We start from the raw sequence: 26,356 nt of genomic DNA on the forward strand, positions 1-26,356 counted from the left end.
ACTCCGCCATTTTGGATGTCTTTGGGCGACTCCCTCCTCCAAGTTCACAGAAGGTAAGCCAGCGACAACTGGGACTACAGAAACGCGCTGGTAGGCCAGATGTGGCTAGTTTCTTTCCACGTTACTGCATTACTACGTAGGGCCCAGAACAACACACAGCATGGTGTCAAATCAACCATATTATACAGAATTCTACCTAAGCATAGGGCGGCATGGTGTCACACTGCAATATAAACTGGAAATATGCAAGTTCACAATAATTAACAGGCCTTAGATGACAGGCTTTTTAGTACTATACGGCGTATCCTTATGTTTATTAAATTGGGTTAGCAGAGCAAGCCACATACTACTGCCTTGGTATGACATGGAAGCAAAAACCATTGAAGTGGCGGTAAAGAAAGGGACAGCTCAGCAGCCACATCTTTTAATAGATAAGATATTGTGGATAAACAAGGTAAAAAGGCATCAGTTGCGTGGTGGTACTTTTTGCAGTTTAAAGACTAAAATGTTTATTAAACATAAGGATACACAGAATTTATAAAGATTACTAACTTTTGGGTGTCACAATACACGTCTCATGAATATTTTGGCTGTACTACTCATCTGCTTACTAAATTGTGGGCGTGAGTAAATGTCCGTATAATACTGAAAAACTGCCATCTGGACTAATTTTTATGCCCATCATCTAAAGACCCGTAATCTCATTTGTCGGCATTGATTTGTGTCTACTGACACAACTCAAGGAAATACCAACTTATGACACACTATTAGCAGATAAAAAATTCTGTTTGGTTTATTTTGGGAAATTTCATCTCCTTTTTATTTTATAGATATGGACTATATGATTAAAGGGCTTCTGTCATACTGTCTTTTCAAAATCAGAAAAGTAATGTTTCAATACACAGAGTGGCGAAATGGAGACCGCACGCGCCTTTGCTCTGCATTGACTACGTGGGGTTGGCAAGGTAAACAAAGATATTGGCGGGGGGGGCTACTTCTTCATTTCTTTTTATTCTGCTGGTTGAACTGAAACTTTGTGATGAGCACACCGCAGAATATGGCGAAAGCCTCTTTCTCTGACCTGGAGGTCAGCCCAGCCAAGCGCAGTGAGGTGAGGCCACGTGTGCGTTTGGCTCCCCCAGCCCCTGCTCCCTGCCTGCAGGGGAAGCGAGCCACTGCCAGGGCCGATTCCCCCCCTCCCCAATTCAGCCACGCTCTCACCACCATTGCACCAAATGAAACGATACAGAGTGTCACAAATGCATTAACAGGGTTCTCTCATTCACACATCACTCCCACGAAAACACATGCATGAGGGATACAAATACCCAGCCCCTGCTTACAGACACACCCTGACATGAGACTTATCAGGTATCAGAGAAACACCCCCCTCCACATTGAAAACCGTGGCAAACAGACAACAACCCTGTGAACCACAAAAAAAAAAAAAAAGATCAGCCAAGTCATGAGAAATCTAGTTAGGCTCTCCATGGTAGGAGAGCTCATCAGCCACCATCCCAGCAGGTACACAGTACACATGACTCCTGAGTGACCCTACGCTCAGACCCCAAGCTTCACCCACACTTGTAGGCGTGTAGATGAAGAAGAGAGCAAGATACATGAAAAGAATAATCCTCTCATCTCACTTCATTAACACACTGTGTCACATATCCTTGGGCCACAGCCTGTCAGTGAGGGATCTGCTGACAAGCCTCTGAAAGGACCGGACGCGGCCGCTGACCGCAGGCTACTCACGTCGCTGGTGCTCAGGCCCTCGAGCTCGCCGTCACGCTCTGCCTCGTGGCCAGACTCGCTTGCTGTGCGGGACGTGGCTGCCGGTTGCCCTCCAGGCCGCACCCATATCTCGATGCGTGCGGGCTCCTGTCCACGCCGGCCGCCCCCCCGGGGGCCCCTTGATGGCCCCACTGGCTCCAGGCGATGCCGCCGCTCCAGCTGCTCAGCCTGATAGGAGGTGGGGAACCATTGACCAGAGATCGGCAAACGGATCAACACCAGTGACCAGAAAGGAAACATTAGCAACCTCAAGCACAAGCTTTCCGGCCTGCCTGAAGAGGCACGGGACCTCTGGGCTGCAGCCTGAGCCGTTTCACAGACACAGGTGATGCAGGGACCTACAGCTGCTGAAGTATGCTACACTAGCATGACCCAAACGTGACTGGAAAACCTGGCCTGTGCAGTCTAAGCACTGCAGCCAGCCAGCAGCAGCCTGGATCGTAACCTTTAACCGCATCCTCCTGTCACAGCCAGATCTTCTCCTTCCCGTGGCAATTAAAATCCCAAATGAATGTGCACCATAAGTGAATACAGCAGAGTGGTTTGTGGGAATATCAGGACTGCCATGGAACCCATCAAAGGCTGTCCACTCACTCACACACACACAGAAAAATGCAAACTCTTCTCAAGCGTTACACCACCTGCTGGTGGTTTACTGCATAGCACCCAAAGCCATAAAACCAGCGCCAGCCCCCCGCCCTGACCTTTCGCTTTGTCTCCTCAAACAGGCTCATGAGGCTCTCCTTGGCTGTCAGGATGGGGTTGCTAGCAGCCAGGCTGCGCATGTAGTAGTATACTGCATCCAGCTTCCTTTTCTATGAGGCGGGGGATTTGTGAGAAAAAGCAGAATGGAGATGTGAAAAAGAGACATAAACAAAGGAAAAAGTCAGAAGAAAAAAAAAAATCCATCCAGTGAGTTTCATTCTATAGGCTTACACTGACACCTAATGGCAAACTGTGAAACAGCTGCCAGCACACACCTCCTCTTTAGAAGTTGGTCCCAACAGAAGTTAAAAGAACGAGGGTTTAACTGCACTGTGCTTTCGACTTTTACATGCTTTGAGACGACTGAAACCCACCATTCTCCATGTCACTCCCGTAGGGCACAAACACTCACCGTGTACACAGCCAGCAGAGCCAGCTGGTTATATGGGCGTCCGTTCTTTGGTGCAATATGCTGGGCCTTCAGGTACCAACTGTGGAAACAGACGCTAACTGTGACCCAGAAGAGCACAGACATGCTCCTCATGTCACCGCCCTCTGCACTGTCCTACTTACTGCTGATCACATCTTCAGGTGTGCTTACCTGCGCGCTTTCCCATAGTTAGCAGTGTCGCTAGCTTGCTCTCGATACCTGGCGATGTCACCCTGGCAGATCATGCATCGCTGGGCACTGATCAGAGCGTACTTGACCTATGCACACACAACCAGCATAGTGTCACCAGCACGAGACACAAAACTATAAACACCTCTCAGACCATATGGCGGGACGTCTAACGTACTGCCATTTTTAATTTTTGTTTACACACAAATGGTCATCTAACACTGCAGAGATTAATACCCACTTAGCAAACAGATACAACACAAACATATCAAAAAACCCTTCTTTTTCAGATGGTGGTGAAGCAAGACAATTGTGGAGAAAACCAAATCGCCAGTCTCCGATACAAACTGCATTGAAATCGAAAGGGAGTATAAAACTATTGTCTCTGGTGGTGGGGGCTAGACCCAGAACTCACAGCTCAGCAGGGCCTGACACACTAACACAAAACTCCGTTATAAGCTTTCACAGAGTGACATCAAAGCTAGACCTCCTGCCTGCTATAACAACAGCACCTGCAGTTTCATAAAACACTACAGACACCCTACAGCCATAAAGGCGTGCAGATTAGTGCCAAACAGACCACCATGCTCGCGGCTACACGTGCAGAGCGCCATCTTATGGCCGTTTGCCGAGGAGTCCGCTTACAGTCTTGCGGAGAGGCCGGGCACGGATAGCCACACCATCCATGTAATCTTCCAGCTTGAACTGGAACACCACCTGCAGCTTCTGCAGCAGGGCATCGAAGAACACCACTCCCTTTGGGAAACACATACCGCAGTGCATCAACCAGCAGGCGATTAACTAGTGACCAACAATCTGTAAACAAGGTACCCCTTCCAAAAGGACAGAACACACTGTCAACAACACAAAAAAACCTGTGGAAAGCCCAGCTTTACCTCATCCAGAAGTGTGAGAAGCATTTTCTTAATGCGGGACTCGTCGTCCGTGGTAGAGTCCTTCAGGAGCTGCCGAAAGCGCTCGATGACCTGGTAGAAGACATTTTTCCACAGAGCCTGGTCCAGGTTCTGCGAGTCCGAGAACTCAATGTCCGTCAAGATCACCCGCTCATACAACGTCAGGAGCTCCGCCCTGGCAACAAGGGACACGCAGACAAGACAGAGCATTTGCCTCATCTGGAGATTCAAGCATTAAACTGACTTTTATGAAAACACTCATGACAATCAGCATGAGACACATCAATCCCCGACACCAGCAGGCAACGAACATATTCAGCCAGGTAATTATAAACTGTGTAAACGGCATATCCCTTCCTGATACATTTAGTGTGAAAACTTCCACTAATGGACTATAAAATATGTTTAAAACATGGCAGGCAGGACAGCATTTCTGGTTAGTGTAATTTCCCCAGGGCTAAGGCTGCTCACCTCAGCTGAGCCGTCCTCTCCAGACCCTCTGGGCTAAGTTTGTCCCGAGAAAGCAGGTTGCTGAGCTGCAACTCCTGGTTGTCAGCCACTCGAAGCAGCTTCCCCAGCTCCCCCCTGGTCTGCACCTCCGCCTCCTCTGGGGTCAGTGCAGGTACAGTAGGTGGGTACCCCGTATAGAAGGAACTGGTGGGTGAGGGGTACATGCCGTTTGCTCCAGGCATTTGGTAGGTCACACCGTAAGGATAAGGGTAACGCGTGGTGGTGCTGGGAGATTGGTAGAAGTATGGGTTATCTGAATTTTGGAACTTGTAGTAGGCCATTGTTGCATTTTGCTGGGAAGTATGATAGCCATGATAGAGCTCCCCTTGGTGAACAGGGGGACTTCCTGCAATTTCATCATCTGTGTCCAGAAAGTGCAGCTGACCAAAGCTGCCTTGACCTTGCTGTTGTAGGTGCAGCGACTGCTTTAGGCCCACATGCTGAGACTGATGACTGTGCACCAGAGCTGGTTTCTGATCGGGGTTATTTGGATCCCACAGTCTCCTGGTGGCTCCACCCCGGCCTCCTCTTCCACGCCCAGGACCTGCTGACCCTCTCCCTACTCCAGTCAGCTGCCTGGGGCTAGACTCTGGGGGCATGGTAAGGTCAGTACGAGTAGGGAGGACAAGAATACCCCTCCCCCTCCCTCTGCTCCCTCCCTCCTGTCTCCTGGACAGGTCGTCACCAGCTGTTGCGATGGACTGGGGAGGATCAGGCGGTGGGACAAGAAGTGACCTCTGAACACCTTCACTCTGTCCTCCAGCACCTCCTCTGCTACCTCTTCTGTTCACACCAAGCCTCCTATCAGGACTCCAGGGGTCCTCCCTGTGCCTGTCACTGTCTCTTAGCCTCCTCCCCCTGACATTATGCCCAGTCTCAGTCTCGTCCAGGGAATCCGTAGAGGAAAAACCTCTGCTGATGTTATCCCGCTGCTGCTGCTGCTTGCCACTCCAGTCCAGCCTCTCTCTGCCCTTGACCTCGCCCTGATCTCGTGACATTGCCAGATGACCTCTTCGTCTGGCCTCCTTGCCTGGCCCATCCATACTGGTTCCACTGCTGGCTGAACTGGTGCTACAGGTTCTGTTCCTGGGGCAACGTTTGCCCGACTTGGAATAACGCTTGGAAACTTGACCAGCCCTACTGCCTCCCCCAAGCGGGATCCTCCCACTCCCATCTTGGCCTCGCTCTCTCTCTGCGTCTTTTAGCCGCTCTCTGTCGCCATCCTTCCCCCCATCTTTTGCTCTGCTTTTCACCCTTCCACTGTCTCCAATCACATCTCCCTCTCTGCCTTTTCCCTTTCCGTCATCAGGTTCCATTTCCTTTCTGCCCTCCACTTCCTTCCCCCTCTTTTTCAGATCTTTATCTCCCTCTCGGTCCCTCCCTTTACTCCTCCGACTTCCCTTCTCTTTTTTCTCAACCCCCTTTCTGCCAGCTTCTCCTAAACAGCCTCCATTGCCTCCTTCACCTCCCCCCCCTCCGGCTCGGCTTCGCCTCCCCTCACCCGTCTTCCGCCTACTGCTCCCCACGTTGTCCTCCTCTCCCCCTCTCTTCCCTGCCTTCTTGGCCTCATTACCTCCTGTCTCTGACACCTTCATGCTTTCCAAACTGCCGGTCAGATGGTCCACCGCGATACTGACATCTGTAGGTGTGCAGCCAACTTCTCTCCTGCTTTTACTCTTCTTCTTGGGTTCTTCCTCACCAGGTCCAGATCTCTCTGGCTCTTTGATCAAGGCTGAGTCCTTCACACCTTCACGGCTGTGCCCCTCGGGGTGAGAGCTCTTCTTAGGTTCCTCTCCTGTTTCAGTTTTCTCTGGCTCTTTGCTCAAAGCCATTTCTTTAGTGCCTTGCTGCTGCTGCAACCTTCCCGCCCGAGGCTGGTATATCTCACGGTCAGGTTTGCGAATTCGCCGCGCTGGTTTCGGTGAAGTGGAACCACAGTACAAAGTGGAAGCCAAAACCCTTGAATTTGTCACCTGGGGTTGTTTTGGTGGTTCCCCAGAGAGGCTGCTAGTGTCAGTGCCAGCAGGACTGGCACAATAGGAGGTGTCCAGTTGACAGCCAGGATCCACACAGTGATTAATACTTTTCGATGACACAAACTCACTGTCATTTCTGCATTTGCTTTCAGGGTAATGCTTAGAGCCAGCAGGAAGGCTACTAGAGACAGCGACATGAGAAATACCATCACTTAGACTCCCACAATCTCCATCACTTAATGCACTGTCTGGGATCTTTAGCGTAGCTACATTTTGATCTCCCTCTAGTGCAGACTCTGTTTCCATTTCCACGTGCTGAACTGATGAGACATCCTGTTCTGCCTCCGCCTCCTTCCCAGGACAGCCTTGATGTTCTGAGGGCCTGTCCTCCTGAACATCTCTCTCCTTGTCAGCGCTGCACGTGGGGGTATCTTGGCAGCGCCTAGCCTGGCCCATGCGTGGCCGGTACAGCTGGATATCAGGTCTCTTGCCCTCAAAGGACCGCTGACTGGGGTTCCCCTCAGATGCATCTGAGGAGTGAGCAGGCAGCAAAATATGAATTCAACAGCTTAGCTGACATTTTTATTCAAAGTTACTCATACAGCTGGATATTTTACTGGGGATACATAGGTTAGGTCCCATGCCTAAGTATTTTATAACAAGCTCCTATTAGATGTGAACTGACATATTCCATGTCCTTAAAAACAACTACTATATACTGTCCAATCCATCTCAGTGTTTCCTCTAGGCTTACAGCTTTGGGGGAGGGGGCAGAGGCAGACAGACACCGACAGGATTCACGGTGTTCATGTGTTTCTTTTAATGACAGCAGTCAATATAACTGAACTAAACATCAGAACATTTCTTTTATTATATAGATATATATAGATATATATTATATATACACACACACATATACATACATACACACACACATATACATACATACATATATATATATATATATATATATATATATATACACACATATATATATATACACATATATATATATATATATATATATATATATATATATATATATATACACATGCGCTCTCTATCCACTGGTGGGAGTGTGCTCACCTGTGTGCGTGCACATGTCTGCGCACGCATCGAGGCGGAACTCCGCCACACGCGATACAGAGAGCAGAGGGAAAATTGTAAATGCGCGACCATGTAGAGACAAAAATGACAAGCTGTTGTGTAAATAAGATAAATAACATAAGGCTATTTAGTTTGTTTAATAAAAGGACAATGTATAGACCTGCTCTAGAGGAAAGGTAACCTTACATGACTTGTGTTGTGATCTAGCGATATATAGAAAATAAAACAAAAAAATATTATCCTGATCTTCAACAGGGGGCGGGAGGTGCCCCCCTATTATAATGCTAGTGGAAACACTGCATCTATCTTCTGTAACCGCTTATCTTATTCAGGGTGAAGCGGGGGTCCAGAGCTTATCCCAGACACAACAGGCGCAAGTCAGGGAACAGCCCAGGATGGTGCACCAACCCACTGCAGGGCACTATATACTATCCCATTTGAGAAAAGTATTTGCATTTCAATATTCTCCACAGTTAGGTGGAAAACCACAGGATACTATGGAAATTTAAGTTTTATTTTAGCGTGCTTAAATGTCGCGGCATGTCTAAAGCAGCTCTAGGCTATAGTCACTTTTGACAAAAATTGACCAGACACCATCTGCTTTCCTGTAATAAATACAGGTGGCCAAATTCTAAGGAGAGACAAGACAGCACAGGCATAGTCAAAGGCACAGCACCACACTCACACGTCAGGCCAGTGTGGAACTGAAATGAAACATTCATCCCTACTAACCTGTTACGCTAATGACGATACAAATGGGGGCACAGGATGAGAGGGGAGGATGCTGGGCAAGCGATTCATATACTGCACAGCTTACACCTTCACCCACTGAGCAGGCAAATGAGCACCGAAACAAACCAAAATTGTACAGTGACTCACCCAGCTGTCAAAAACACATTACATGAAAAGCTTAAACTGCTTCCTCGGTGCCTCCCTAAAGATGTCTGTCCAGCTATATGCTTCACACTGAATATTATTCAAACCAAACTAAAGCTCGTTCCTTTTCTTTGAATTATGAAATACAATGAAGCAAACTGCTATGCACAAAAAAGCACTTTCAGGGTTTCTTAAAGAGGAAAGCTCAAATACTAGCAAAATAAAGTAAACAAAATTTTTTCTCGTCTTAAATGTAATTTAAATGTGGCTTTCAGATGGATAAAAAGAAGTAAAAACACCCATCTCTCTGCTACATAAACTCAGCTTAAAAAGAAACTTTTTCTACACTGAACCCAAGTGGTGCTGATGTTACTTGGATTTCGATTAAGAAAAATGCACTGCATTAAACTCAACATGAGAGAAAACAAGGGGGTGCACTGACTTGCGGAATGAGAAAAAAATCAGCCTTTTTAAAGTCAACGAGTAGTTTACAAAAATTTTACAAACACTGCTTACGTCACTCTTCTGCCAACGCCACCGTTATGTCCCGGGTGTAAAATGAACTGCCTGCCGTCTCGCTGCTTAGGTTACGTTAGGCTAGCTAAGCTATGCTTAAACGCATGTCAATACGATATGGTGAGTTAGCGTTACTCATGTAAAAATACAGCGTAACCAGTGTTATTAAACTATTGTTTAAATGAATGAGCTGTTCTGTAAATAGTGACGAAGTCTCTTTTTCACGGCTACACAGCAAAGCGCCGGGTATTTGAAAACCACGAAGTTGGCGCCCGGATGCTTTCGGCCTGTCAGGAAAGGTGGACGTAGGGGGACCGTTCGCATCACCGCCCAGTTTTCCCGGTTCAGCAGAACCTTTCCGTGGCCCTCTCTCTACACGATGGGTGGGGAGGTCAATTCGCTCAATTATACCGACACACTGGGGAAAGGCTTACTTTGCTTACTTTGTTCACTTCCCCACACCTCCACCATCAATGCTAACTCACTTAGCAATCACGCTAAGTTGCCTGAACAACCTGAGCCGCTCAAACTGTCCGAGGAGTCACTTCCCGCGCCTTATTCCAATGGACCAGGCAGCAGCTCCTCACCCGTGGACTCTCCCGCTCCGTGGTTCTGCCCGTTGTCAGTCAGGCTGGTCACCGTGGCTCGAAGCTCCGCGGCTGAGATCCGCACTCTGTCGAGCTCGTCCGCCATCTTCACCATCGAACCCAAACAAACGGCGGCGGCGCGAGGCCAAAACACCGCACGCGCGCCCTCGTGAGCCGAAGTGACTGCGCGTTTGAAAATAGCACAGCGGCACGAGCACTTACTACCTTGCACTGTATTTCTTTACTTTGCATCATTTTACTCATAAAATACGTCGATTATCATGTAGGATTTATCACGCATTTACCTTGGCGTATGCTGTATTTGCTAATGGTTGTAGAAAAGATGCAACTATTGATAAAGTTATAGAGGAAGTATCCAAGTTTACCGTCATTCTTTTTAATGCTTTGAATTTAATGGTATGCATTTAATTTTATTAATAAATATTAATTCACAGAAACATATAAATTTGCAGACAATGAAACTGTGTGATTGAAAGGTAACTTGGGGAGTGGTGTACGACTCAGTGGGTGTCTGTACCTTTGATGGGAAGGTCAGATCCCAGGGGTGGCAGAGTGATGTCACCATTGGGCCCTTAAGCAAGGTCCTTAACGCCTATTGTTGTCTAACAATGCTCTCTCAAAAAATGTCATTACTTTGAATAAAAGAGTCTGATAAGTAAATAAAATGTAACTTACTGAAATAACTGTTTAGGTATCTTAAGTGGATACTTGCTTAGGCTATACGCTGTCAGAAAAAGCACAATTAATTATTTGTCACTGGGGCTGCACCCTCAAAGGTCTGGCAATTGTACCCTATAGCTGTAGGTAAATGTACCTTTTAAGGTACATAAATGGACTGAGGAACTTTTTTGTACCTAGGAAGGTACATTGATGCTGTTTGTGGTTTTGGGAACAAAACTGTACCAGGCCTGTGCCTTTTTTCTGACAGTGTATATTTAGCATAGGTAACAGAATCACACTGAACTGTTCAACCACCAGTATGTTTCTGTGCATCGTTACTCTACTTAATTCGGTTAAAGTTAATTGACCAAAACCATTAATAGTTCATACCCACAAAATGATTATGTGATTGACAGGACCAATAAGTTAAACAAAATGTGATTGAATGGTATAAAATCAGATAAAAGGATAATACTGGGACAGATATGCCTGAAGTGGTTTGAATATTATGTTGCATTTGAAACAGGATGTTTTTTTAAAAACATCCATATATTAAGATAGAACAAAACATCACTGGGTCAAGACACCAAACACACCAAATTCATTACAAGGCAAAAGAATGATGCTACGGGATTAATTGTAATATACAAATTTTTAAAAATCATTCTGAGGTAGTGAATGTGTGACATCTAGCCTCAGATGGCGGCATAAAGGACGTCATTATTTGGAAAGGTGAAAGGAAGATATTGCAGTTTAGAAGAACTGGCATTTTCTTTCAAGGTTAGTTAGGGCACATAATACAAGACTGTCTGTGGTGTATGTGTGTGTGACTCATCTCAGTGACTCATGTAGTGTGTGTGTGGGAAACAGTGATTTGCCCGGGAGGGGGGGGGGTGTAACGATACTGTGTATAAAAAATAAAAGAGGGGTAACGGTGTAAAGGAATAGATGGGATACATGGTATATGTTCACACATTGATCCCTTTTACTAATATGCATTTGTTTTAATATATTTTTGTAGAGAACATCGGATTAATGATCATTGTTTAAAAAAATAAGCGTGATTTTCTTGTTTATTTTTATGCGTTTATATTTAACCAGTAGATGGCAGAAATGTGCAGATCTTGACAGGGACCAAACTCAAGGTGCGATAGGCCTGTCTGTCCGTCCATCGATCCATCTCTTCTTACAAGGATAATAGATTTATGTAATGTCTTGACTGCATGCATTTTATTTCCAGTATTTTTTGTCAAAAGTGACAGGATGTCTTCAGAATGGGAGGCAGCAAGAGTCACAGTTATGAAATACAACCTATAAGCAATGACAGTTCTTCCAGCACTGTGTATCTGAGCTGCAACTAACAGTGAAGTTTTTAAATGCAAAAAAAAATTAAAAATAAGATTCTTATTAAGTAAAGGTCTGTACTGGACGGAGTTGAAATTCTGCATCACTGTAGTCAGTCAGCAGAAGTTCTCTCTGAGTCAGAAAATAGATGTTTCCAAGATTCCCTTCAGCTGCACATCTAAAGGCTGCAATTGCACCTGCAGGTGCTGACAGAGCTTTGAGGACGCAGGGAAGTACCTGGGCAGAGACGCTCTATCTAAGAAGTGAGCCGTTGACAGAATGAGAGGAGATCCATTAATTCCTCATTCGCTTTATCAATTAACTGGTCATTTGTTCTCTGTTGAAAGGAATCCCACAAATCTTGGTAGTATCAGCAATATCTGTCAGCTATCTGTAAAACAATGCAGTCACTGACTAGGTAAAACAAACAGGCAATAACCAAAATAGGCCCTATATTTGTAGGAGCACGTTTAGCCAATGAAAAGCCTAAAAAGGATGACGTGCATCATCACTGGATTCCTGTCTGTTGCTAACAAGAGGGAGGGTGTTATTAGGAGATGGGGGGGGGGCAGGACTTGGAATGCAGATAAGTAGGCAGGATGGTTCAGCAGGTATATTCTGAGTCCTTTGAGGCCACCTACCCCCCTCCCCCCCCCCAGCTAACTTTCCCACAGAAAACCCTCCACCTCATCCAGGATGCCTTTGCAGCATGCTGGCAGACATTAGTTGGACAGGTAATGGGGAAAGAGACCACGAGACAATGGTGGATGGGTGCAGAGTGGCAGATAGATGGGAGATGGGAACGGAAAACAATAACAATATATTCGTTTTATAAGAGAGAACGCAGCAGGGGAGCTATAGACACAGAAAGAAAGACGAATGGGAACAGCCAATCACAAAATAGGGGTCACAGAAAATGCCAGTAAGGGGAGTTAAAAAAAAAAAAGAGTATCTGATCTTTTATCTGACGGGAGTGATTTTACAGTGTAGAGGAGAGGCAGGGAGATCTGCAGAAGCAGTGAGGGCTGCCGAGGCAGCGAGATCTGCAGAGGGGGTGAGGGCTGCAGAGGCAGTGAGGGCTACTGAGAGAGTGAAATCTGGAGAGACAGGGAGATCTGCAGAGGCAGTGAGTGCTGCAGAGGCAGCGAAATCTGCAGAGACAGGGAGATCTGCAGAGGCAGTGAGGGCAGCAGAGGCAGCGAGATCTGCAGAGACAAGGAGCATAGAGACAAGGAGGGCTGCCGAGGCAGCAAGTTCTGCAGAGGCAGTGAGGGCTGCAGAGGCAGCGAGATCTGCAGAGACAGGGAGATCTGCAGAGGCAGTGAGGGCTGCAGAGACTGTGAGGGCTTCAGAGGCAGCGAGATCTGCAGAGACGGAGATCTGCAGAGACAGGGAGATCTGCAGAGGCAGTGAGGGCTGCAGAGACAGTGAAGGCTTCAGAGGCAGCGAGATCTGCAGAGACAGGGAGATCTACAGAGGCAGTGAGGGCAGCAGAGGCAGCGAGATCTGCAGAGACAAGGAGCATAGAGACAAGGAGGGCTGCCGAGGCAGCAAAATCTGCAGAGGCAGTGAAGGCTGCCGAGGCAGAGCTGGCCAGAACAGTGCCTGAAAGATGATGTTTTATCAACGGGCCGCTCGTTAGTTTGTACAACCCACCCCAGTCAGGAGTAAGAGCAGTGCACCAACTCCTGATGGAGAGGCGAAGGCAAGGCTGAGAAGTGCTTTGTGAGGAGGGGGGAGCCCCCTCGTCAGCACTCAGACTCCAATGCAGGCTCGCTCTTAAGCTGCGCTTTTAAAATCCACTGATGCACTCAGTTAAAGGTCCAAACACAACATGTGGGCAGGAGGGAAAATATTGCCAGACGGTGCATCACAGCCGGCTGCTGCTTCCTGTTGATTGGCCGACTGGCCAGATTGACACCAGTTAAGCCTCTCGCGTTGGTCACAGGGAGACACAAAAGGCAAGGTCATGGTGGCATTGCCTGGTGGTAGCACACTGTCTGAGTTGGAGGCAGCAGTTCTGGGACCAATGACGGCAGAGGCGGAGGCGAAGAAAGAGATGACGACAGCAGGGGTGAAGCGTCTGCCTGAGAGGACTGGCAGGGTATGGATCAGATAAGTGGGGTGGGCAGCCATCGTCCGGCGGGGGCGGTCAGTTGGGAGCAGCAGAGGGTCCAAGCCCTGGTTCCTTTTGTCTGTCAGTCGACATGCAGGGAATCGTCCCAGAGCGTCACAAGCACTCCCCCTGGGAGGTCCCAGGGAAATCCTTACAGCTATGTAGCACATTCAAGCATGAATCACTGTGAATCAAATTCAGAAAGAGCAAAGCGAGTGAGGGGATGAAGGTGAATGCTGGGCTGAGAGGAGCATAAAAAGACCAGCAAGAGCCAGCAAATGTAAGAAATGATGTTTTAACCACGAAGGGGTCCGCAATGCATAAACACACACAACACTCTTCAAAGCTGTTCATTGGATGAGACTAAATACAATTGCCAAAGAAAGTGACTAATCTCCGCAAAATTACCCTCATCTCTCTGTGTTAATTGAGCTTTTCAAAAGTTTCCGTAATTCTAAGCACCTTTTAAAGGTTAGTAGTCCTGAGTGGGCACCATAAGAATAGGCATTGATCATCTTCTGTCTTAATGCCAGCTGATGAGGCTGCCCCTGGTATTACACGCATGTGTGAAAGCAGCTCATACGAGGTCTGCTGGTCTCCACGATCACGGCAAACACCCACTCCCTGTACCAGGGCCGCACCTACCTTCTCCAAGGGGCATGCTGGGAAATATGCATGAGTCAGAGAAGAAGGTGTGGAGACAGAGGAGTCTTTTTATCAAACTGATCGCTCCAAGCACAGGGGCGGGAAAAACAAGGAACAGCGATGTAGAAACGTTTCCCTGTCACCCACTGACAAAATGTAGGTGACGTAAAACTGAATCAAAATAAAATACACATTGTAAATTAATTTTGAAGATGAAATACTGACAAGAGACTGATTCAGACACACTCAGTTGCAGCGTAGAAACATTAATCATTACCGTTTAATGATTAATGCGATTCAAAGGAACATCATTGGATTTATATAATGAAAGCATTCCAGATGGACTTGTGTTGGTTTTGTAAACAGGAGGGGTGTGCAGGAGAGATGTGGGGTGGTGGCAGTGCTGGGGGGGGGGGGGTTGAAAACAATGCAGAACAAGTGAGATCTGAGAGCCAAGGCTACCGCTGACAGAGAGAAGGAGAGGTGGCAAGGCGCAGGGATGACTGTGTCCGAGAGGGAGGGAGTGGGTGGATAGGGTGGGCGGAAGTGAGAGGGACGGAGTGAGAGGGAGGGAGAGAGAGTAAAGGAAGGACGGAAAGAAAGAACGAAGGATAGATGTTCGTAATTTCACAGCAGCAGCTCAGTGGCGTGGAATGGTGATTCATCACTATTGTTACTCAGTGCACGCTGTCTATAATTACAGCTGTGAGTGTGTGTTTGCATGCTTGCGGTGGGGGTGGTATATTTACTGTAGAAAATCCACTCTCTCCTGCCCCAGTACACACTGAGAACTACAGTCACCATCTTTTGCTCAGAGTGTGAAGCACATGTGCATTTCTGCATGCATGAATCAGTCAGCTTGCACACGCACTCAGACATTCAGCTCATTTCTTGTTCCGCATTTTCCCAGAGACCAGGAGCGGAACACGTGCGGTGTCTTTTCTAAAACTGGTAACATTCAGAAAAAAATACCCGGGAGAGAAATACCGGCAGTCTGAAGCTGCACCTACACACTGCCCCTGCTAAATTCTGTTCTATCTTTTATTTCTGAGGTAAATGTTTACGCCAGCGACAGTAAAACAAACCTCCTCTCATCATATAATGTGTGATGTACGTAGCTGCAGATCTGAGCTGTAATGCTATAAAAATACATTTGTGATTCAAAAGTCTCCTCTAAGGAATTGCGTTGAAATCGGAGACTGTTCATGACACACGGGCCTGCAAAGACAGCCGGCTTTTCCCTGCCTTAAAGAATCTTTAAGACTCATATTCTGCAGCCTGCAGTAAATTTGTGAAATTTATGCTTTTTTTTTCAAAAGCATAATGCCTCCATCATTTACGCAAAGATCATAAACGTGCATCCATGGTGTAGAATGACACTAAATGAATTTGTAGCAGGTACAAACTTTCCTGTGGCAGAACATGTATTTTGCGTGGCCTATTAACCTTAATCTGATTCGGACTTCACAGACCTGACTACATGGACTGACACAGCCATTATTGCAAGCTTATATTTACGAATTTTCTTATTCCCTGTCTAAATGGATGTTATATTTGCTTTGTTCTAACTTGCACTCAGAGAAGATAGATTACTGTAACATGCAATTCCTGCATGGAGACCCATCAGAAAGAAGGGAAGCCAAAGAACAGAGGTATCTGGGCAGACCCCCATAACCAAGGGCATACGTTTGGTTTCGGCATCGGTGAGGACCAAATCAGCCCTGAACCCCCCAGCCTCCAAAACACACACTATCACCACGGTATTGGCGGGGAGGTGCCTGGACTGTGCGTACCCGAGTCTACGTCCTCACACAGAACCTAGCACAATGTGACAGAAAGCCTGTTTAAGTCAACATTTTTACTTAGAAACAAAAAACAAAACATACATCCAAAGAGTCACAGTATGTTAGACTGTGTGCACGTTCTTTTGCAATATGTAGTTTACCAGTGTGATTTTTTTTAAATCGGTGAAGTTACTTATTTTTTTTGGAGGGGGCTCCATGGAAAACGGCAAGACTTACTGACAAATAAATGTGTTCGAATACGTTTAAAAACACCAATTAAAAGCGAATAGTCCCCAGTTCCGGAAGTACCGCCCAAACGAATCGAGAGGACGCCGACTGAGGAGGGATTTCCAACTTTTGTTGGTCATTTCCTTTTACATATGATTATACAATTTATACAGTTATATCGATATATTCTGCCTACTGCAGGATGTGAATCGAAATAGGTTCTTTGGCCTGGCCGAGGGGACCCCAGTAAAAACAGCTCTTCGTCACATTTTGAAGCAGACTCCAAACTGGATGAATATCTTGCACCGATCCCTTTGGCCATTTGTAACTCATCTAGGGAGATTTGTAATACAGAGTGAAGAAGCTTCTAGACTAACTCTCACATTTCCTTCAGACACATATGAACTAGCCTTCTATAATATATATAGTGTACGTAATGTACATTTACTGTTTCAGGGTGAGTCATGCGTGACAGATAACCATATTTATATTTTAATACATGTCGCGGAACGTTTGCAGAAGTTTATGGAAAAAGTGACGTTATATATGCTACCAGGAGACAATGAACTATCCCGTCGGCTGCTCTGCTCTTCTTTCTGTCGGCATCATCTATCTCCAAGGCGCACGTACTGAACACCATGAATTTTTAAATTATATGTGTGCATTATGGTACTTCTGTTAAAAATCTATAGAATAGCACCTCATTTTAACTAAAGGGCGGTACTGTGTCTCAAGTTGCCTCACGTATCCGGGGTTGGGGGTTCGAATCCTACTCCTACGTGCATGTTCTCCATACACATGCTGCACGATTTTGCAGTTCAAGACGCGAAGCCAGTCTCCCATCGGTGCATGTGTGAGCCTTGCGATGGAATGGCATCCTGTCCAGAATGTGCTGCATAACAAACGGTTTCCTGACGGATAGCAGCAGGATAACAACGAAGATATCTGTATGACTGACAGATAATCGTTATGAATCGTTATCTCTCGTCTCACTACAGGCTTCTGCTGGCGAATTTGAAGCTTGCGCGTAATGAACACGTTATTCGTTTTCTTACTCATTTAGGTCGCATTAAGTGCCCTCCTTGCGCATTACTGTTCCACTTATGAAAAGACAGCGTGCGCGTTCTCAGTCTGACGTATGGATGGGAGTGAATGCGTACCACCACCCTAACCCCCCAAATCGCCATTCTGTGTTAATCCGCTGACGATTTGCCACTTATAAACCAGACGAATATAGACATTTTGTTGTGCGCGAAAATCCAGGATTAAGGCTTTCCCCTAATCTCCGAGGACGCAGGCCAATAAATAACCAGACTGTATTTGTATGATTTTCAAAGAGTAGTTTTATATTAGATTTCCGATTGATTGTGACAAAATTGAAAATTCGGACAGCACCTGACAGAGTTTGAGCGTATATGCTGCATTTTATTTTTAATTTTTTAAATTTGATTGAATAATGTAAATGCAAAATTATGTAAAATTATTTTGGCAGGCAAAAATAGGTAAACATATCATTCAGTCGATTAAAATAATTACAAGTAACTGACTGAATTAAGTTGTTCTTTACATCTGTCTGTGTTTTTAACAATGTGTTACTGGCGCATGTTCCGTCTCCCTTTTCTCCGCTAGGAACCCTGGCATTATTAATAGCATCGTCTTCAGTCGACTAAAATTCCTCTGTGACGTAGAAGGCCACGTACAGCTCGGCGATGCTTTTCGTGAATGAGCCCCCCTCCCATACCGCTTACTAGTAGTACAGGATCTCTATAAAAAGCTTGCAATTGGAAACTGTCTCAAATTCTCAAGTTTCCACAAGGCAGATATAGAGACGCGAGGATAAAATAGAGGTAGAACCCGGGAAGCAAAGCCAGAATATACAATAGTGCTGCGACGATTCTCTGGTTATAACACAATATCTATAATATCTATTTTTCTTAACCGAAATAATACGAATAGTGTCACTGTTTCTTGCAAAGAGAAACAGCATATTTCTCTTCTCTGGAACTCAAAAGGAAACGGAGGTAAGTTCCTATGGCGTTAATTTTATTTTTATTCTTCAAGCCAATTACTATTTCGTCAGTGTGACGTTATTTACAACATACGATGTGTGATATATGGTCATAGGTTAGCATATTAATATGTTAAAATATGCAATATTTGCATAGATGCAGTGACCTGTTCTAAATAGAAAGATGCTTATTTTTGTGCTGCGTGCCATTTCATGGGAATACGGGGGATTGCGGAAGACCTCAGAGTTACTGCAGTGTGACTCACTTTGGCGCACATGGGAAGCGGCCGGTTTAGAAAATGAGGGAAGAGCCTTGTGTGAAGAACGTATTTAGCATTTTAAGGCTCAGGTTTGAATTCCTTAGCGAGGTATTCACTCTGTATATTAAATCGCTAGATGTAAAAAAAATGAAAATCTTGCTTAGTTTGATAATGGCCGAGAGTGCCGCTCAAAGGTCAATGTTGCTGGAACCTTTGAAGATCGTAGAGCACGTGGCAATCGTAGGTATCTGTAATCTTCAGTTATTCCATCCAGTAGCTATTAAAAATAAAAATTATATTAATATGTGTCAAAGTCGCCAACCGGCGTGTAGCCTAAATATTGGAAAATTATGCAGCTGGATTAAATCTACTAAAATCTCCGTTTCTGGTAAAACTTGTTATTTCTCCGGGGAACTATAATTTCAACTAAGTGGATTGCATAAAGGCATTTTAAGGAAACCCCTTTCGCGGTAAAATACATTGTTCAGCGACAATACTGCTAATACTGTCACAGAATGACAATATCAGATTCATTTTAATTTAGCCTCCTTCCATTTAAACGATCCAGTTTAGACTATATTCGCTGCTTGAAATTGTACGAATGACGCATGAAAATTTTAAAATTCGAATAAAATTTCGTAACGACTTAGAAGTAATTTTACTGAAGATTCTGAAAGCACGACTGTCATCCCCATTAATCGCCGCCCTAAGAGTTCCATTTCAAATCCTTTAAATCCGGCTCGAAATTGCACCTGCAATCAACTATTGCCCTGACATACATTTTCCCCACCCTAACATCGATCTACTGTTATACAATTGGCATGACAATTAAAATTATTTTTAAAATTCCTTTTCCCGCATACAATTTCAGATGCTTAATGTTTGCCCGTATGACATTAGTGCTGTAGTCGGTCTCTAGTTAGCAAACGGCGAGATACAAAGCATGGATGTCTCTTTATACCAGCAGAACATCGACTGCGTATTTTCCTGTGCATATCCGTGCCTTGTCTGAATGATTTCCATAAGAAACGCATACTGTCCCGTTGCTAAAAATTAAAGTAAGACATAGACTCACTTGTAAACGTTAAAGTCGCCTCGTCTAAAATCAGCGGTTGTCTCCCTACCTGTCAGCCTATGTAGTCATTCAAAAGGCAAATACGACAAAATTGTGTATATTCCATAATACTTAAAATATCGCTATGAAAACGTGACTCTAGTTGTTGCTTTTCATCCCACTAAGAACCGAAGAATTGCATTTCTATAGAAATCGCCTTTTAGTAAGATAACAGACACGGAGCTATCAACTGGGAAACCTATCTATAATAAATCCCCCTAACCGCGCTTCCGGTAGCGCTCCGTAGCAGGATGTGTCTAATTATGGGCTTCTGCCTTTGTCCTCCTTTTCCACTTATCATGGGAAGTTGTCTACCGGTAGTTCTTTTCTCTTTGTAACCCCGAGTCAGGTTTCGTATATATATTTTAACTTGTTTATCCCATGTAGGTTAATTGCCCTTTTTAAGAATTGAAATTCAGTCACGTGTTCCCGGAGGCTGAAGTCAGTTTTGCGTCATACTTGCGCACTATGCAGACGATTTGCACTCACCCATTGTATCCCCTTAAAGAGGCAGGCCTCACTCGCGTCCCCATATCCATCAACCGCATTGCGAAGTTCGCGCGGGGTGCCGGGGTTGCTAAGGGTGGGGCGGCGGAGGGGGGGGGGGGGTTATGCGTGGGCCATGTGAGATGTTCCTTGGGTGTCTCTTCGAGTTAAAAACTGTTAATGGCGTTTCGTTTAATCTTTGTAATAAGCAGTTAAGGATCTGAAATTAACGCACTGTAGAACTGCCCTACCTCCACAAGAAATAGCCATATATAGTTTTCTAATCTTGCAATCTTAATGGCAGGGACGAAAAGATACATGAGTTTGAGAATGTGGACATGTATTGCCACTAATTAGCTTTAATTATATGCAGGTGACGTCACGTGTTTAACTTTATGAGTTTTTTTACTTGCAGTCTCCGATCTTATGATTCAAATATAAAATATTAACAATTTTATCCGTGCATGATAATGACAAACAGTATTTTGTCAGTACCGTTGTCACTCTTTTCCGATAATTTCACATGTTTTTAACCGGTGACGACGAACACAAGTCCATCCGGAATCGAATCCCGTGGACCCAGTAGGTCTCCTGTTCAGAACCATGGACAGCGGCCTCTTGCGTCAAAATGGCATTACTGAATACAAGGAATCTTAATTTAAACAGGCGAAAGATGTTCTGATATCAGTTCGGTACAATTTATGCAGGTTTTGTTTATACCTATCTGGAAATTCAGAGCCAGTTCGCTGCAGCTAATAAAATATAGCCGCCCTGCTTTGTACGGCAATTTAGATGTGCTACCACATAACTTATAGTCACTTGGGCTGAAAAGACAGTAAGTGCTTTTGCAATGATAGTGCTGTGAGGATGCAGATGACTGCTTGGTAATTTTACCAATGATTAAAAAAAGCGTTAAGGGACGTCATACACAATAACGTCATTTCCGTATTTTTTGTTTTTTCACTGCGGGTGAAAAATTGTGGTCATGTAGCTGCTCACCCTATTCTCCTTCTAATACGTTGTTCATTTGCTACTGGGAAAGTAGATTCCTAATGAAACAAATATATGGACAGGAAAACTGCCTCTACCGGGCAGCCCATTTTGAATTTAAACATGCTGCTCAGGGACATCTGGGAAATGAAAGAATGAAGGAGATCATGAGTCAACACTGTTTAAAGAACAAGCTGGGGGCTTGTTTACCAGTAGTGCATGAAATCATCTGATGTTTAAATAAAGTCAAAGCTGGACATAAAAATCTGATTTTACAGTAAATCTTTGTAATGCAGCTGTGGACGAGGGAGTAGGAGAGTTTGATATTGGGGAAGGGGGGCACAACTTAATAATTCAATAATGTAAAAGTTTGATTTTTTTGGGTGGGGGGTGAATGAAGCCAAATTAAATATTGGGGGCTACACCCCCCTCCCCCCATTCCTATACACCCCTGGCTGTGGAATATACCTTCTCGGATGTTTTAAAATGTGCAAAAGCCCCCCCCCCACCTTCCACTATTTTCCCAGGATCCCATGTATCTCTCTTAACTGGCTGATTGCTCCTGGTTTTGACAGTAAGGATTTATCACGACCCATCAAACACACGCCACCAGCTGTTTCTCTGCCATCTTGGACAGACATCTTGAAAATGTAAAAGCCATGGAGATTAACTTGCTGTATCTCGGTGTGGCATGGAGTTCCTCTGTGGCGTCTATGTCATGTTGGAGTTTCTGTACAATGGATGACAAAGGCACTGAAAAGCATTCTGCCATTTTCCCTGTGCATCACTGCAGTACAGTGAGCCTGGTCCCCGTGACCTGCACAACTACAACATGTGTGGCTTGCAGTTCTCTGCCTGTAGGGTCCAGGCGTGAAGCCGGCAGTTACCAAGGGAATTGGATCATGTTCTGCTGCTAATGGAGTGTTAGCGTGGAACAAAGCTTCTCTGTCACCACGGCTCGCGCTTCTTTTCACGTGAATGACGTTTTGTTTGACAGTGATGCTGGCTCGCAGTGTGAGTTTGAGAGACAGCACCGTCAACAAAGGGAGGAGCGCGGGAGCCAGGCGGGTATCAGTCATCGGGACGCGGCCTTCGTGGCACGTCTGAGGCAGTTGGTGGCCCGTCTCCCAAGCCGCCATGACAATGGTCAGCGCATCAACACCTTGGCTCTAGACTGCTTACTGCTAAGACTATTTGAAAGCACAGTAACAGTCTACAGTCATGGCTACTGACGCCTGGCAAGCCACTGCGGACTTCCTGAGGCACCAAAGAGCAGGACCGGACCCTGAAGGGGGGGAGGAGGTGCTCTCACAGACCGCCCCCTCCCGGCAAATCCTGGGTCAGACCCTGGCCAGATCCGGTCAGTTCCCAAACTAGAAACATAACCACCGAGTGTCCCGACAATGGCACCCCACCTGGCCATGCCTGTTATTCAGTGGGTGACATCTAATGCTCAGTGTCAGCCTGGGGGGGGCGCAGAAAAAGCGCTTCCCTGAAATCCCCATTTTGAAGTCGACTGCGCCTCAGCAAACAGATCAGTCAGACGGACTGATCGCCCAGCTCTGCAACCAACCTGCCTTTCCTGCTGTCTCCATGGTGACCGTGGCTTTAGATTGTTACTGTAGCAACCGCACCATAGTAACAGTCTACAGCCATGGTCGCTAGGAGGCAGGATCCACAGCAACAGTAGGGTTGCACTGCTACTCTTGGGAGTGGGGGGGGGGGTGGGGGGAGGGTCAGAGACAATATAAAATAATTTACATACTTTAAAGAGCTTATTTTTATTATTTCTTAAGAAATATTGATGAGTTGCTCACAAACTCACAAGCAGTCACATCTGTAATATGAGCTCTCCATCATATGACTGTTCTAGGTAAAATATTAAATCTTAATTCCAATGACGCTATTTTTCAATATCCCATAATGCATTACTGCAATAGTGACTTGTAAGTATGGTCTTTACTGATATGAGCTGACCTATACAGGTTAGCAGACCGGTCATATAAGACCAACCCATCGTGCAGGTATCGAGCCTAAGCGTAATGTTTTCTCGGCTGGTGTGCTGGCCTGGTGCCTGCTGCACACTGCACATAACACGCCCCATTAGCTGTGAACAGGTAGATGGACCCCCACCGTGGCACAAGCCCTTCCAGCGCAGTGTGTGAAATCCCGGCAATGCAGTGACTCCCACTTGCCTCCGCTATGAATGAAGTGATCGCGGGGAAACGCTGTGCTGATCACGCCAATCAGAACGTCTGACTGCTAGCGATGTCACCTGTGAAAAGAAGTATGTGCCTTTGACGCTCAGCTGGGAGCCGTCCCTGTCCGAGAGGGGCCACATTCACTCCCACACGGTGGGAAAGAAGAGACACGCGGGCACTGGAGGTCTGGACCGCTGGTGAGGATGCCAGCGAGAGGCTGGCGACTCAGACCCCGGCGTCATGTGAAATGCCCGCGTGTCTCTTCTTTCCCACCGTGTGCCCCCGCACCACCCTCCCCAGTGCCCATGCCTCTGTCCCTCCCCAGCATTCCAGACCTCCCTCCCTAGTGCTGGCGGCCCTCTCTTCTTCCCCAGCGTTCCAAACCTCCCTTCCCAGTGCCTGTGGTTCCGTCCCTCCCCAGCATTCCAGACCTCCTTCTCCAGAGCCTACACCTCTGTCCCTCCCGTGTTCCAGACCTCCCTCCCCCGTGCTCGTGCCTCTGTCCCTCCCCAGCATTCCAGACCTTTCTCCCCAGTACCTGTGGCCTCCCCAGACCTCCCTCTCCAACACCCGGACCTCATTCCTTTCCCAATGGCCCCAGCCTCTCTCCCTCGCCAGTACCCTGCGCCTCCCTCCCCAGCATTCCAGACCTTTCTCCCCAGTGCCCGGACCTCATTCCCTTCCCAGCACCTGATGCCTCTCTCCCTCTTCAGTGTTCCAGGCCTTTCTCCCCACCACACTGTGCCTCCCTCCCTCCGCAGCGCCCCGGACCTCTCTTCCTCCCCAGCAGCCTGAGCTACTCTCCCTCCCCAGCACCAAGCCTTCCTTGTTCTTCTGTTTCCAATATGTCATTTTTCCTCTTTCCTACCCCATGGACAGAAAGGGACGTCAGAGGAGTATCCTTGGTTGAGGTGTAGTTCTGATTGTCATCCTCTTAGTGATTTGTGGGGCTCAGTAATGTATAGTAAACAGTGTTATAATGTGTGTCCATTCATTTGTGCTTTTATCCTGGACAGGGTGCCGGGGAGCCTACATCCCAGCCATATATCATCTGCGCTTCTTGTTTCCTCCCCGTGTCACATGGGTATTCCGACTTCCTCCTGCAGTCGTCTTCTTAGATTAACTAGTCTCTAAATTGCCCATATTGTATGACTGTGTGAGTGCATACCCTATGATGGACTGGCATCCCATCCAGGGTGTACCCCAGCCTTGTGATGGACTGGCATCCTGCCCAGGGTGAACCCCAACCCTGTGATGGACTGGCTTCCCGTCCAGGGTGTACTCCAGCTTTGTGCCATGTGATGGAGTGGCATCTCGTCCAGGCTATATCCCAACCCTGTGATGGACTGGCATCCTGCCCAGGGTGAACCCTAGCCCTGTGATGGACTGGCATCCTGCCCAGGGTGAACCCTAGCCCTGTGATGGACTGGCATCCAGTCCAGGTTGTATCCCAACCCTGTGATGGACTGGCATCCTGTCCACGGTGTCCCCCAGCTCTTTGATGGACTAGCATTCCGCCCAGGGTGTTCCCCAGCCCCATGCCCGGTGAGATACTGGCATCCCGCTCAGAGTGTACCCCCAGCCCTGTGATGGACTGGCATCCCACCCAAAGTGAACCCCAGCCCTGTGATGGACTGGCATCCCGCCCAGGGTGTCCCCCAGCCCTGTGATGGACTGGCATCCAGTCCAGGTTGTATCCCAACCCTGTGATGGACTGGCATCCAGTCTAGGTTGTATCCCAACCCTGTGATGGACTGGCATCCTGCCCACGGTGAACCCCCAGCCCTGTGATGGACTGGCATCCCGTCCAGGGTGTACCCCAGCCCCGTGCCCGGTGATGGACTGGCATCCTGCCCAGGGTGTTCCCCAGCCCCGTGCCCAGTGAGGTACTGGCATCCCACCCAGGGTGTCCCCCAGCCCTGTGATGGACTGGCATCCCGCCCAGGGTGTACCCCAGCCCTGTGATGGACTGGCACCCCGCCCAGGGTGTCCCCCAGCCCTGTGATGGACTGGCATCCCGCCCAGGGTGTACCCCAGCCCTGTGATGGACTGGCACCCCGCCAAGGGTGTCCCCCAGCCCTGTGATGGACTGGCATCCCGCCCAGGGTGTACCCCAGCCCTGTGATGGACTGGCATCCAGCCCAGGGTGTCCCCCAGCCCTGTGCTGGCTGGGACTGGGTACCCCCCCCCATAAAAAAAACACTGACTAGAATAAATAATGGAAGGATAGATGGATTTTTAATAATAAATCTGGAAATAATACAAGTCACTGCATGTTCTACAGACGCGCCGCACTATGTAACTTCTGCCTGCTAAATAAAGCCATGAAGATCAAGCTTGCTGACGAGTTCTGACTGCATTCCTCAACCTGCACGTGTCTCACTGTCTCGGCTTACAAACATCCGCACGCTGAAGATGCCAGATCAAAACAGTGCCCCAAACCGTCACGCAGACCGGAGACATATTGGCACTGCATGCCGGCGCTGCCCAGCGTGGGTGGTATTTCGGCAAGACAGGGGAGGCTGGCAGATGTGAAGACAGCAGGATGCTCCTTCAGCGAGAGGCCCTCAGCTAATGAATATAAACACAATAATAACAACGACACAATTCAAGTAACATCTGATAACCTGGCTCTTATCTGTAGAGAGACACTGGCGATACCACAGCTCACTGCACTGCTGGCTCCCAGGACCAATCAGATCCTGCCCTGCTTTTATTCTCTTTGGTGCAGCTGGACATCATGACAGACTGGCACACAGAGAGTGAAACAACAGAGAAATAAAGAGAGTTAAGCTCAGCTGGTGGCCCAGACTATGCTGGCCCTTCATCCCACACCTGGACACAGACTCAGCTATTACTGCAGTCTTGTCACAAAGAAGTTTCTAGAAAAGGTGC

The 26,356-nt window shown here is 46.9% G+C and overlaps 1 protein-coding gene and 1 long non-coding RNA gene across 5 annotated transcripts in view; one reads left to right on the forward strand and one right to left on the reverse strand.

Annotated features, from left to right (window-relative positions):
* The window catches only part of smg6 (SMG6 nonsense mediated mRNA decay factor), a 48,060-nt gene extending 38,106 nt beyond the window's left edge, over positions 1–9,954 (reverse strand). The window contains exons 1-8 of one of the 4 annotated variants that reach the window (XM_048980306.1): positions 9,605–9,953; positions 4,504–7,048; positions 4,015–4,207; positions 3,764–3,874; positions 3,101–3,207; positions 2,912–2,990; positions 2,499–2,609; positions 1,756–1,962 (exon numbers count right to left, since the gene is read on the reverse strand). In XM_048980306.1, coding sequence (XP_048836263.1) covers positions 1,756–1,962; positions 2,499–2,609; positions 2,912–2,990; positions 3,101–3,207; positions 3,764–3,874; positions 4,015–4,207; positions 4,504–7,048; positions 9,605–9,719 — 3,468 coding nt within the window. In that variant the 5' untranslated portion in view covers positions 9,720–9,953. Of the gene's footprint in view, positions 1–1,755; positions 1,963–2,498; positions 2,610–2,911; positions 2,991–3,100; positions 3,208–3,763; positions 3,875–4,014; positions 4,208–4,503; positions 7,049–9,604 lie in introns of all 4 variants that reach the window. The other 3 variants (XM_048980305.1, XM_048980307.1, XM_048980308.1) reach the window with 3 other exon arrangements.
* An 8,250-nt stretch (positions 9,955–18,204) lies between these two features.
* Positions 18,205–25,801, forward strand: LOC125711432 (uncharacterized). Its single transcript, XR_007383018.1, has 2 exons — positions 18,205–18,423; positions 24,478–25,801. It is a non-coding gene; the product is annotated as an uncharacterized LOC125711432 (long non-coding RNA).
* Positions 25,802–26,356: the final 555 nt, after the last annotated feature.

This window comes from Brienomyrus brachyistius, chromosome 17 (assembly GCF_023856365.1).
Source record: "Brienomyrus brachyistius isolate T26 chromosome 17, BBRACH_0.4, whole genome shotgun sequence".
Classification (NCBI taxonomy): Eukaryota; Metazoa; Chordata; class Actinopteri; order Osteoglossiformes; family Mormyridae; genus Brienomyrus; species Brienomyrus brachyistius.